The 12,895-nt window shown below is 46.0% G+C and overlaps 4 protein-coding genes across 5 annotated transcripts in view; 2 read left to right on the top strand and 2 right to left on the bottom strand.

The window, feature by feature from the left end:
- The window catches only part of LOC1280122 (transmembrane protein 242), a 145,905-nt gene that overhangs the window by 107,762 nt on the left and 25,248 nt on the right, over window positions 1-12,895 (bottom strand). The gene's annotated exons all lie outside the window — the stretch shown is intronic.
- On the top strand, window positions 2,874-5,790 carry LOC5668109 (uncharacterized). Of its 2 annotated transcripts, none has more exons than XM_001689169.2 (3): window positions 2,874-3,473; window positions 4,518-5,190; window positions 5,430-5,790. In XM_001689169.2, exons 1-3 carry the CDS (start codon window positions 3,456-3,458, stop codon window positions 5,450-5,452), a joined length of 714 nt encoding a protein of 237 aa, XP_001689221.2. In that variant the 5' UTR covers window positions 2,874-3,455; the 3' UTR covers window positions 5,453-5,790. The 2 variants fall into 2 exon arrangements, with proteins under 2 accessions (XP_001689221.2, XP_061510818.1); XM_061654834.1 differs by having other exon boundaries at window positions 4,518-5,266.
- Window positions 5,834-7,718, bottom strand: LOC1280117 (deoxyribose-phosphate aldolase). The gene is made up of 4 exons (XM_319922.5): window positions 7,236-7,718; window positions 7,048-7,164; window positions 6,379-6,959; window positions 5,834-6,309 (listed from the first exon to the last, which is right to left on the bottom strand). Exons 2-4 carry the CDS (start codon window positions 7,073-7,075, stop codon window positions 5,986-5,988), a joined length of 933 nt encoding a protein of 310 aa, XP_319922.5. The 5' UTR covers window positions 7,076-7,164; window positions 7,236-7,718; the 3' UTR covers window positions 5,834-5,985.
- Window positions 7,864-12,895, top strand: part of LOC1280116 (centaurin-gamma-1A) — a 155,930-nt gene continuing 150,898 nt past the window's right edge. Inside the window, exon 1 of the mRNA XM_061654824.1 lies at window positions 7,864-8,953. Coding sequence (XP_061510808.1) covers window positions 8,770-8,953 — 184 coding nt within the window. The 5' untranslated portion in view covers window positions 7,864-8,769. The remainder of the gene's footprint in view (window positions 8,954-12,895) is intronic.

Here is a 12,895-nt window from a genome sequence, read left to right as displayed (position 1 = left end):
ACAACCAGTGGTCCGCAGACCATTTGAGGTCCGTGGCGTTCACAGAAATAGTCCACGAAATAATTGATTTTTTGAAAGAAAAGCTTATTAGAATACATATCAAGTATATTTTTTACCTCAAATAAGATTAAGTATTCAACAGACATGTCAAGATTTAAACATATTTTTGAACAAACAACTTTGAACTAAGTCCACAAAATGTATGCTCCTAATATATGTGGGTCGCGGCAAATGTATTTTAAAAGCCAAAAGTGGTTCGAGATCCTAAATAAGATGGAGAGCGCCGCTCGAAAGCCACTGGTCGGTGACACTGATCATGTCATGATACTGGACGATATTGGCGTTTGTACAATTGTACCAAAAAGAGTCATTGATTACGTTGATTTTTGTTTTCAAATTCAATTCCAGGCTAAGGAGGAACGAGAATTGGCAAAAAGATACCAAAATATAAGAAATTTATTCGAACTGATACTGTTTCTTTGTCCCAATCAAACCGATGGAACGTTGTTCAGTCACTCTGCTGATATTTATAAATTATCTTAGAAATTTTATAACAAAAAACGAATGATCTCCTCCATCACTTGATCGAAGCCTTTATGGGCCACCATGCGCCCCATCAGGAACTGGTCGTAAAGGTGTAATACTACCCAGCCCGCGCGTGCACCCATTAACCGAGTTAATATGGGTTGCAACCTCCAACCCCCCCAACTACGGTTTCACTTCCAACCTACCGATCCTACCGAACAGTCCAGCGGGAAATGCAGCTTCCTCTCCCGTGGCGACTTATGCAACCGCGAATCAAGAAGCTGTTCCGCACGGAACGGGGGGAAAGGCTCTCACTGCGTCCGAGATTTCTCATACGCACTCGCTTTCGCGCGTATCCCTTCCGATGCGGGTTTTCCATTTCGTTCCGTACGACGATCGTTCCCGTTTCGCACACGATCGGTGGTTTCCACATCTCGGGCGCTCGGGCTGGCACAGCTGTGGCATCGCTTATCATCGACGCGTCAAACGGATGGCTGCACCCGGTTTAGGGGTAGGAAGAGCAATTTCCCCCCTTCCATCAAGCCCGGTGCAAATTTCCCTCTCATTTGCGGCCAAGTTGGGCCTCCAGCTTTCGCTGTTTTTCATCTCACACGCCGCCACACACACACCATGTACATATTCAATACTCCCCGTTCAGTGCGATGTCCTCAAGCATCGCGAACGCAGAAGCGAATGGCAGGAAAGCACACTAATCGATTATGCGGCTGGTGGAATAAAACAGAAAATAAACACCTGTACGTAGAGCATGGACCATTTGCTTCTAGCGTTATGCCCACCGGATGAGTGGAGTGGAGCATGCCGTCCGATCGCGATCGATTTTAACAAGCTTGCCAACTACATGGAGATCATGAAGAACTCAACGGGGAAGAAAATGGAGACGGGAATTTAATGATCACCTTTCCGAACGCACAATAGTCCTCCAGCAGTCAGTCCGGTCAGGTGGAAGATAAAATTATATCAATCCAGCGCACAGAAAGGGCCCACAATCCGCCCCCAGCTTCCGGGGTGGCGCACTGGCATTTACATGCCTCTCACCAAGTGCTGAGAGGTGCTGGAAAGTAAATTGTATTTTCCCTTTTGTGCGTGGAAAACACTTCCTCCCCTGTCTCTCAATCACATAATGATGTGAACAGTATTAACACATCGACCTTACTACCCATAACATGTGGTGATCATACCCAATAATTTAGATCATTGGATTGAAATCCCATTCCCATGCCCCACACACACACACACACATCCAGCCAATGATTGGCAACAAATGTGCGCGACTTTTGTCACATAATCAGCAGGAAATGATCCCTGGCCTGCCCATGTTCAGCGAGCAAGGGCTGCACAGCTTCAGCTGCATGTGCATGTGCCACCAAAAGGGAGTGCATGTAACGCACCCTGCGCACCTGCTCCGAGAGCGAAAGAGCGCTGAATAATGACAATTATGTCTCGCGGAAGTTAAATTATTTAACCGACAGGTTGTGCGAGCTGTATGTCTGTGTGTGAACCCGGCAATATTGAACTACATATCCATATCCGTAGCGTGAAACCGGTGAGTAAGCATTCACCATGTGGCGGTGGCGAAACATGCACGACATGGTTGGCCCAGATGCACCTCAACGATCTCAACCCACCCCGAGGGGTCTGGGCGAGATGCTGCACACAAGGGGATGATGATGATATGAGATGGATTGGGTCGGTTTCGGTTATATGGTAGGTCGGCTTTCCTATTGCCATATCGCATCACACAAGAAGCGTTAACCTTCCCATGAGGGAGTTTGAGTCGATGATCGACGGTTTTATTTGTTTCTGCTTGTACAAAAAAAGACGAATTTGAAATATAGAGTGTTTTGATTTATAGTTTTGTAATTAAAAACCTACATAAATTCCAACAATGCCACAATCTTGACGGAACGAGTTCAACATAACTTCCCTCCTTTTGCGTTTATGGTGCGCGCTTGATCCACTTTCCCGCCACGGAAAATAAGGAACATTATGTCATCGATCCGGCCGGGTGTCTGAGCGGCCAAAGATCTCGCCCTCGCCTTGTCCAGAGGTTTCAGGTTTTCCATTCCCTTTTGCATGTGTTTCTTTTTCTTTCCTTTCTTCTCTCTCTCCACTGGAGCTACTGGTTTCCAATTTCCTCATGCCATCATCCATCAAGCGGTGGTGGGATGATCAGTTTTTTTTTTGTCCGTCGTGATATGTGAGCTGTCGAACCCCGCAAACGGAAATTGCAAGGTGGAAGGAGAGCAAAAAGGGCTTTCTGAACACAAGAAAGGGCTAGGCACAAAAGGTCCTGTCGGCCGCTATAAAGGCGGCCGTTTAGTGCCGTCAAACGTCAAACTCCAGTGACACCTCTCGGACAGATCGGATCCGGGGAGGCTCACTGTGGCTCACGGTTCGAATCATAATTTTTTTCGGTTTGAAATTGTTTTAAAAGTGCTTTTTCGTGCTTGCCGGCATCGAGTTGGTTTTGGTTTTTGTACACTTCTTTGCATTGGAAACACTGAACGAGTGGGAGGAAAATTCGCCTCGTTGTTTCCCTCTCCGCCACACGATCACCCCAGTGTGGTTGGCGCTGTTAGCGCAGTGGGGAAAGTGACGCCGCTCGGCATAACGGTGTTCTATAAGTACCGTCTGCACGCCGGTGTGGAAGGTTATTTTACAGACATCAGCTGGCAAGGTCGGATCGTATCGAAAAAAAAAGCGGTGGAAAAGTGCAAGTGAAGTTGTTTAATCGTTTCGATTTGAGTTGGTGAGATTTTGTGAGCCACTTGTGATACAGAAACCACTTGGTGCGTAGCGAGTTCCCTGTCCGAGAAACCGAGAGAGCGGGAAGAAAGTGTTATTAACAGTGTGAAAGTGATCAGTTGGTGAAATTTTACCAAAACCAAAACCCCCAGCCTTCTTACAACATGAAGTTGCTTATTGTGGTAAAGAATATTTCGAGTATTATTTTATTTTATTTTTATTTTGACTGTTTCGATCTATTTATGGACTTAATTAGTGTATTTTTAAGTGTTTCTAGGATTTAGTGGAATTTTGTGAAGATTTAAACTCGTAGTAGGCTACCTTGATTGGATACTGATGGTAACGTTACGATCCATTTTCAAAGTGCTCCATTGGTGCAATCATGTAGTACGATTCCTGCCATACCACAGGTTATTGGATCGAGCCCCCAATATCACTCAACGCTCTTCACTGTAACAAAAGAACAATTTTTCACAGCGTTTACAAGCACTCTTCTACTACAGTGGGCTAACAACATATAATTATGCTCAGTTTGTTCGTGTATGTTCGTATGCGCAAAGCAATAAATGAATGAAGAAACACGACGAATACCGCTTTATTTATTATGTGTGTTGCATGTAACACCGTTGTACCGGAAATGTGGTTTTACATGTGCGCAAACATCTTTCTTTTCAATTCCGGAAAGCGCGCGCCGGATGCAATCTTTCTTCCTCTCTTGAATACTATTTTTATGTATTTGATAACAAACAGAAGATGCTTTGAATGTAATCAAAAGGCAAAACAAGAGGGCGCAGGAGAAGAAAAGCGCCACAATAAACATCACGAACCGTTGCATCACAGCCGCCTCCCTCTTTACAGAAGGCGAACGCGTTCCGAGAGTGCATTAATTTGGCCATCAGCTGGCACATTTTGTAACGTACGGTGGGGGTGGTTGGAGGAGGCTTGTTATGTGCTGTGTCGAGTTTTCCTCGGCTGTGGTGCGGCGAGCAGGCGAGATGGAAGCGAAATGTTTTTCAAACGGGCTCCGATTGTTGCAACGCTTCGCTTTCACGCCCCGGACGCAATCGGGCTGAATTTTGAACAGAATAAGCGTTGGACGTTTTGGGGTATTACGTGCACGCATTGACACTTATTGCTCTTATTCAACTGTGGACAATTAATTTGTTTTTGCTTTTAAATACGGTTTTAATAATAATTTAATTTCTTCTTTCGTTACATTCCTGCAGATTGCAACCTGTCTGCTGGGAGCGACGCTGCTCGCTGCCTCCCCGCTCAAGCAGAGCAAACCGCGCGCCCTCGTGACGAGCCGGGCCGATGTGGTCGCGCCAGAAGAAACGAAGGACAAGCCGCAGTATATGATCCGCGTGATGCCGAAGGACGAGGAGCTGGAGGAGCTATCGAAATTGGTTGATTTTTTCGCGCATGGGGAGACCGGCTCGCCCAGCGCATCAACCGGCTCTCCCCACACGACCTCCTACGGTTCCTATAGCCCATCGCGGGACGACCTGACCGAGCCGCTGCTGCCACCGCCGGTCGAGCAGAGCGAACCCAACTACTACGCCATCAAGCCAAAGAAAAGCAAGGGCAAAAAGTACATCCCGTCCCAGAAGCTCATCAATCTGAAGAACCCCGACACGGCCGAAAAGGACGCCGAGGGGGAGAAGGTGGCCGCCGCCGGTAAGGCAGCGAGGAGCGAGGAGGATACCTTCTTCCTGGACGCGATCGATCTGGACAAGCTGCTGGCCAGTGCACTGCTCGGCGAGCAGGATGCGCAGTCGGAGGCGTCCGCCCGTTCGCTGTTGCCGCTGCGGCTGGAGGAGCTGAACCGGGGCGAGTTTGTGCCGAGCCGGAACCGCCGGGTGGACCAGTATACGCGCCGCGTCGCCGGCGAGGACGAAGGTGCTAGAATCGATTTTCAAATGCATGGCCACCATGGGCCGAACAGCTACAAGTTTGGCTATGACACGGGTGAAGGGTAATTGTGGTGATTTTCCTGTGACTAACTGCACCGATGTGTGATGTGTGTGTGTGTGTGTGTGTGTTTGCACCCTTAGTTTTACAAATCTATGTGTTTGAAAGCTTGTATCTATAGAGTATTAATTTCATAATTTTGTTTCATCCTCCCATTTACCTTGCAGGAAGAATCGTCAGTTCCACGTAGAGGAGCGCGATAGTAAGGGCAACGTGCGGGGTCGCTACGGTTACTACATGCGTTCGGGCAAGTTCCGTATCGTCAACTACAGCTCCTCGCCGGAGACGGGCTTCCGGATAGAGCCGTAGAGGACACCCTGCAGAAGAACAAACATCATCATTAGTTACCTGTTTTATGTGTTTTATTTATTATTTACGTACGTTACCAGTATGATCTTGCAGCCTTCTTCTCGTCACACATCGGTTCTAATAGCCATCCGTCCGTTTTACTCATGGTCAACCTCCACAAACAAATGCAAAACTGAGAAGAGGAAAGCCAAATAAAATTAGTTTGAATAATTAAAATAATGTTCGGTTGTGTTCTTTCTGTTTCAAATCCGAACGAAAGCAGTTACAAAACAGAACAACAGGATGTATTTTTTTCTTCGTTAAAGTAGTATGTAGTGGGTTAGCGGAGGTAGTTTGGGAATGTTTGCGATAGCTTTCCCTATCTTTGCAACTCTTGCAACAACAAAAACTGCTCTGGTCTTCATCCTTTGCTCTTTAAAGTCTCTTCGAGACGGCGTAAAACTGCTTCTCGACATCATCCAGCAGCCCGGACGCGCCGAACCGGAACAGTTCCGGCTTGAGCCACTCTTCGCCGAGCGTTTCCCGTATCATAATCATCCAAGCGATGGCATCCCGCACCGTACGCACTCCGCCCGCCGGCTTCAGGCCAATCTTTTTGCCCGTTAGACGGTAGAACTTCTGTATGGCACGAATCATGACCAGGCCCACTGGCAGTGTCGCGTTCACTGCCTCCTTGCCGGTGGAAGTTTTGATGAAATCCGACCCAGCCATCATAGCGACCATAGAGGCTTTATAAACCTGCAAATTTGTAATCAAATTTAGTAAAATTGACCCCCATTCATGCTTTTGCTCCCTCAAAACACTCACATTAACCATTGTGCCACATTCGCCGATCGCCAGGATCGCCTTTAGATGCACCTTATCGCCGCACGCGTTACGCATGGCGACAATTTCATCGTACAGCTCCTGCCATCGACCGGTCAGCACGAGGCTGCGGTCGATCACAATGTCTATCTCGGTCGCTCCCTGCCCGACGGCGTACCGTATCTCCTGCAGGCGCGTCTCCAGCGGGTACGAACCGGACGGGAAACCGGTCGCAACGGAAGCAATTTGAATACGGTCCACCATGCCCAGCGCCGTCAGCGCGCGGTGCGCATCGGCTACGCGGCTCGGGTACACGCATACCGCTGCCGTGTGCACTTTACCCTTCATGCGGGCGTGGGCAGCTAGGTTGGAAAAGGGGTACGCCGCCCGGAAGCAGAGCCGGGCAACGTTCGACTCCGTATCGTCGCCGGCAAGTGTGGTTAGGTCGGTGAGCTGTAGCGCCCGGAGCGTGTACTGCAGCAGTTCGGCATCGGTGACGCGCTTGATAAGGGCCGAGGTTAGCAGGTCAACCGAGCGGACCACGCTGGGCAGATTGACCCGCACGTTGGACAGTTGTTTCGCATCTAGAAGAGGGTGAAAGAGAGAATTGGAATGGAAACGAATTAAATTCGAGCAAATTGGGCAACAGTAGTGCCGCTCAGCGTCACTTACCGTAAGGAATTGCAACGTTGGCCACCATTTCGATCGGTTTCCGTACAGTTTATGTGGCGGCTGTTGTGTGGCTGTGTGCGTTATTTTTGTCTTACCGGCTGATAACAAATCGAGTTGCTAAAGACAATAAATTTTTGATTAGAACGCAGGGAAACATTGATATGCGTTACACATATGACACTACTTACATTGGAAAGCCGAAGGATAATGTTTTCGATGTGTTCAACGAAACTGTAACACAGCAAAATGCGGGGAAACCAGAAACAAAAACCAACAGCCTCTGTTTTCCCAGAAAATATGAGGATTTGTTGTGGTTGTTATTATTATTGGTGTTGGTAGCGTTTGCTTGATTGACAGCTAGAGCCCAAGGTGTATATTGATGAGATATGGCGGAGCAGATGATTAAAAAATAATTTATGATTTTTCATTTTCGTAACGGGTTTCAACGCGAATCTAATGCGAAAAAATAAATTTTTCATTTAGATAATGTTGATGGAATAAAACCATAAAAAATACTGCCTGATTTTTGAAAAAGAATAACTGCAACGGCGATGTTCGAAAAGCAACGGCTCTCAACTGTCAAAAGCGCTGTTGCTGCACCAACCCGGTCGCATAGCTACACACACATACACGCACACAATCGCACCATTCGTGTACGTCAGTGCGCGAGGCGATTTTGTTTTGAGCACGGGCTGTCAAAAAGTGTTGTCGTGCCGTACGCATCGGACGTGCCTGTGTTGTTTTCGTGCGTGAATTCTCTCTCCCACTTCTCCCCACCCCTCACACACATACAGCTTTCTCTACCTGCGGTGAAGAAGCTAACGGTACACGGGTTTACAACAGTGTAACGATGTGACACGGGTGCTGGAGCGTCTTAACTTCGAAAACATCTTAACCATCCTCAAGTGCCAAGGAAACGAGCCTTTGGTGCATGTGCAAGTGTGGGGGTTTGAAGGCGGTCGCTCGAATTCCCTTGCTCGCAGCACGAAATCGCGTCAAGGCATCAAACGACAGGTTTTCCTCCTCCCCCCACCCCCTTTGCGGAGGAGTGGTGATGGTAGAGCATCAAGCGATGCAAGTGAGCCAACAAAATTAAAGCAGTGAAGGGCGAGCGAAAGAGTGCTCTTAGTTGGTGTGTGCTTTTGAAAAAAACAACGGAAAGCGTATAGGCAAGAGTCTGTGGAAAATCATCAGTGAGAAGCGGTGTGATTTGTGTTAAAAAATAAGAAAAAGATCTTAGATGCTTACCGTGTGCTTTTGTGTGATTTGAAGTTTTTTTTTGGTAAAATTCCATTTACATCAACATAATCGCTGTTGGGCAAGAAGAAAGTGTTCGTGGGGAGGTAGCGCTGTTTCCCGCGAAGTGATAAAATCACGGATCCAAGATCTCCACGAGCAGAGCATGCGGTGAAAAGGGTTTGCTCCTGTGCGTGTGTATGGGTGTGCGTTGCACGTGCGATAGTGTTTCGCTCTCTGTGTATGTGCATGTGTGTGTTTGTACGTGGGCTTTTTCTGTGTAAAGTCCAAGCTCAAAGCAAAACTGGTGCACAAACGTAAAGTACGGTGTGCCTGGCGAGAAGCAACGCCCCTCTTCATCATTCCTGTGTGGAGGTGTGGGTGGTGATAGTGAAAGTGTGGTAGTGGTGGGAGGTTTGGTTTTCGGTTTTTTCGTTTTGCTTCGGTTTTGTTTGTGGCGGAATAAAAAAAAATTGTGTGTGAAAAATGAATAACAACAGCTCGCGAACGCACCTGCCCTGGATGTTCAACAACTCGCTGGCCATCCGCCAGGAGATACAGCGGTTCGAGAGCGTCCATCCGTCAATCTACGCCATCTACCACCTGATCGACCTCATCCCGGACGTGCAGGTCGCGCAGCAGATCCGCGATCATGTCGTCTGCATAGAAGGTAAGGAGCGGGAAGAATTTTCAGCGGGAAGTGGTTCAGGTCCGGATTATGCAACCTGTGAGAATGTGGTTAATGAGTTTGGTCGTTTTAAAATGGGAAATAATTGCCTAATTATGTTAAAGCTCATTTTAAAGGTCTAACGAGACACCACAAGCATACGAGCAGTCGATCTAGAATTTGCTCTTTCCGTTTATTGACGTAAAATGGTGAAGAACATCTCCTTCAGTGGATCAGTGTAAAAATTGTTCTATCTTGGGACATTAAGGAGGAAATTCTGAAACTCATCTAACTCGTAGAGTTGTCAGGAACTGGAGCAATGGATGTTAGGCATTAATGTTCCAAGGTTTCAACATGGCTACTTAGACTTGGATCAAATGCAAGGCATAAGAATCCGTTGGAAACGGTTAAGAGATAGATTAGTACCTACAAAAGATAACGATAACGTCAACAGCCTGCGACCGAATCACAAAACAAAATCATTTGAGTAAAAACTGGTTAATTGTTCCCGGCTACAGAGTTACGAAAAACGAATTCGGGGATTTGTCTCCCAAATTCGAGGATCGGAACTCCCAGATGCCTGGATTTGGATCCCCTGGAATTGATTTTGAACCTATACAACTGATTAAAACTGATCCCTGAACTAATTCCCAACATATATCAGCCATGGACTGACCTAAACCAAACCTGGAAGTGGTACCAAATTCCTACCAGTCTTGAACCCATGTTGTTCCTTAGATTGATCTTGAATCCATACTGGTCCTGGAATTTGCCCAAACCCCATATCGATCCTGGGACATATTCCAAACTGGTATGGGCCCTGGAACTGATACTGAATCCAACCGGTCCAGGAACTGATTCCCAACCCATACCTTTACTGGAACTGCATCTTTTTTTATTCCAATTCAAATATTGTTCTTAGACCAGGCTCGCGGATTAAACGGATTGCGAGACTATTCTGGTTCAGGAATCTCAGGTACTATATCTACCTACCGTGATCCAGCAACTGACTCTGCACTTATATTTGCGAATGACCCATTCCGGCAGCAGTTTTGTTAAATGTACCATCGACATCCATCGTAGAAATTTAGCCTCATTAGCTGGCTACTAGCAGAAATACACAAGACTAATTCGCGTTATCATTTACTAGACTTGTATGGAGAAGATATGGTAATCACTGATAAACTAAATTTAGTGCATCATGTTTCTATGCTTTATGTTTTCTACCTAAAACCTCACCTAAAACATCACATCCACCTTTAAATTTGGGTTGGAATTCAGCTAAGCTTCCTTTGATGATCGTTTGCTGCTTATTGAATTAGGCTAATGCTACTGGCCAAGCACTCCCACGCCCCTTCCGAACAGGCCCAAACTCATCGTAGTAGGCGCTGAATCGACTTCTCAATAAATAAAACCATCCTAATATCAATTCGGTGACCTTCTTGCTGCGCCACACGGAGCGCTCCATTAATTTGTGTGGATTTAATTATGATTTACGACGGGAGGGAGCCCGGTGTGTGAACCGGCCGGAGAAAGAGGGAGGCAAACCTGACAAGAAGAGGCGAAATAAATCGTGGCCCATAAAAAGTAAATCACCACGCGACCGATCGACCGACCAGCCGGCAGCAGCAGCAACGTGTGTTGCTGTTATCGTGTCTGTCAGCGTTTTTTTTTGCTTTATTTCTGGTACGCGGAAAGAGTCCTAACAGCAGAAACATGTAAGATGAAATGTATTCCACTGGGAAGATCTCTAGACAAAGAGAGAAAAGGGGATGGTGGTGCTGCGTTTGTCAATTAAAGCGACGCTCGTTGAACATTGTGGCCCCCGGGTGTCAGATGTCGTCTCTTGTCTTGTCTTCCAATGTGCCCTGCTTGCTTGCGTACATTTTCTTATGGTGAGCAGGTTTTCCTGTTCCTTTTTTTGCACAGCCAAAGTTATTGCCCTTTTGCTGGTGTGTGTGTGTGCCGATGCTCCTCCAAAAATATAGCATTTTTGAATGAAGTTAACGTATGCAGAACAGCTGTGCAAAATGTTGAATGTGTGTTTGGGGCTTTTTTTTTGGGGATGCTGACACTGCATCAAACTTCAGCATTTTGGAGCGGCTGGTTTGTAGAATAAATTCAAAACAAAATCAAATACTTGCTGACAAGCAAGCGGGCGAAGGGGCGCCTTAATTTGCTGATGATAAGCTGATTGGCGTGATAAAAAAGGAAAGGGATGATCAACGTTAGGGGTTATACATACTTGTTGACAGTTTGTGGGTCTGTAGTGTACCGGTTGACTGTCATGGGGCTTAGGAAAGGATTTAATTCATTGGTAGACACCGAACGGGGAACGTGAATTGGAGTTCGAAAAAAGGAAGGTAAAACATCTTGAAGCCCATCATTTGCGTACGCAGAATAAGATCTAGCAAGCATAGAGAGAGAGAGAGCGACCAGATGCTTTCGGTACGGTCCGATCATCTTTGCTTCAACTTTTCTTTGTTTGACTCTTTGCTCACTTATGGTACGGTAGCTGCGGGTGTAACGTTCTAGCCACAAATACCGGTTTTGCGCTGCGTTCGACGGCCCGGGCGGTGCTCCAGAAGACGCATGAGGCGCGTGGGGGGTTATGCGAGCGTTTATGGTTATGCTAATGCAATGGACGCTGCTACGGTTTAGCTAAAATTAGACGGCTTTGCCAAACGGCTAGCGGGGTTTTTTGATTTTGGTTTCCCTTTTGGTGTTTGCACGAAGTCGAGCGATATTAAGCGATCTCTGGGGCGCGCTCATATTAAGCGCGAACTGGGCATCGGCGGGAGGGCATTATTTGTGCGCGACGATTGAGCATTTTAAAATCATTAACTGTGTGACCCAATTTCCCCGGACCCGGTGCGACGTCGGGTGCTTCGGGTGTTTGGGCAAGGGGAGGGTTTTGATTTTGCTTTTTTATGGTGACGCGGTTCACAACTAATGGTTCTTTCGAGAGCTGGTCGAGGTGTTTATTGGCAGCTTGAAATGTTCTTACCGTATTTTGCAATCATTAAAAGAATGGATTGGATTGTTTTGTGTGTGTGATTTCAATTCTGTAGTGCTCCAATGCGATTTTTGTGGATAAATTAAATATTTTAATATTTTTCATAAAGATGTTCCACAGATTCTTCGTTTACCAAGACGTCTTATTTGTAGGAATTATGCCGGTCATTTCAATCAATCAATATTTTAGATCGTTTACTTTTTGCACCAAAGTAATCTAAATATTGGTTAACAAAAAACCGATATGTGTTTAATTACAGTAAACCCTCTTTAGAGTAAATCGTCTCTAAAAAGGGAAGGCAATGTTGGTTGCCCACATCCGTCCATTTTTTCGATAAATGCTAACAGAATCCTTACAAGCGAACTGTTGCCATAAAAATGACGATACACATGTTTTTTTCGATGCTTGATTGATTTTCGTCTTTGCCTGATTTTCCCGTCATCTGATCTCAGAATCTATATTTACGGATTCTGTGAAGGTTAGAATTTCATGCCAACGGCTACACTTACACTTGTAGCATCATGGTGTTTCTTGTATTTTTTTTTCATTGGAGCAACATTAAAGTTGTGCAATAATTGGCACAAACATGTCCTAGTCTTCATTCGTTCATTTAGTTATGAATAACCTTTAATACCAATAATTTGAAGTATACAATCAATCTATTTGCAGCATCCCGTTATTAGCTCAGTTCTAATATTTTTATTTCATTTTGAACACTTGAAATAACGCTATTGGCCGTTATATATAATCACAAAATTCCGCTCAACTTCACACTTCACTAACAAGAAGCGTCTTAACGCGCCACATCCAAGTTAGAGAACATTTTTATGATCTGCTTTGTCATAGTAAGTGTAGCACACACACACACACATAGAGATTTGTTTCCATGTAACAGGCACAAAACATATCGTGTAACATCTCTCGTGCAC

Source organism: Anopheles gambiae, chromosome 3 (assembly GCF_943734735.2).
Source record: "Anopheles gambiae chromosome 3, idAnoGambNW_F1_1, whole genome shotgun sequence".
Lineage (NCBI taxonomy): Eukaryota > Metazoa > Arthropoda > Insecta > Diptera > Culicidae > Anopheles > Anopheles gambiae.
The sequence above is the reverse complement of the archived record's forward strand: the minus strand, read 5'-3'. Positions and strand labels throughout refer to the sequence as shown.

Bases quoted from the DNA above. Each gene is read 5' to 3' on its own strand.
- LOC1280117 (XM_319922.5), bottom strand. From the start codon at position 7,075: ATGGTGGCCAACGTTGCAATTCCTTACG. The intron at 6,960-7,047 runs GTAAGTGACGCT...ACCCTCTTCTAG, and splicing joins CAACGTTGCAATTCCTTACG to ATGCGAAACAACTGTCCAAC. The intron at 6,310-6,378 runs GTGAGTGTTTTG...ACAAATTTGCAG, and splicing joins AATGTGGCACAATGGTTAAT to GTTTATAAAGCCTCTATGGT.
- LOC5668109 (XM_061654834.1), top strand. The intron at 5,267-5,429 runs GTAATTGTGGTG...TTTACCTTGCAG, and splicing joins GGCTATGACACGGGTGAAGG to GAAGAATCGTCAGTTCCACG.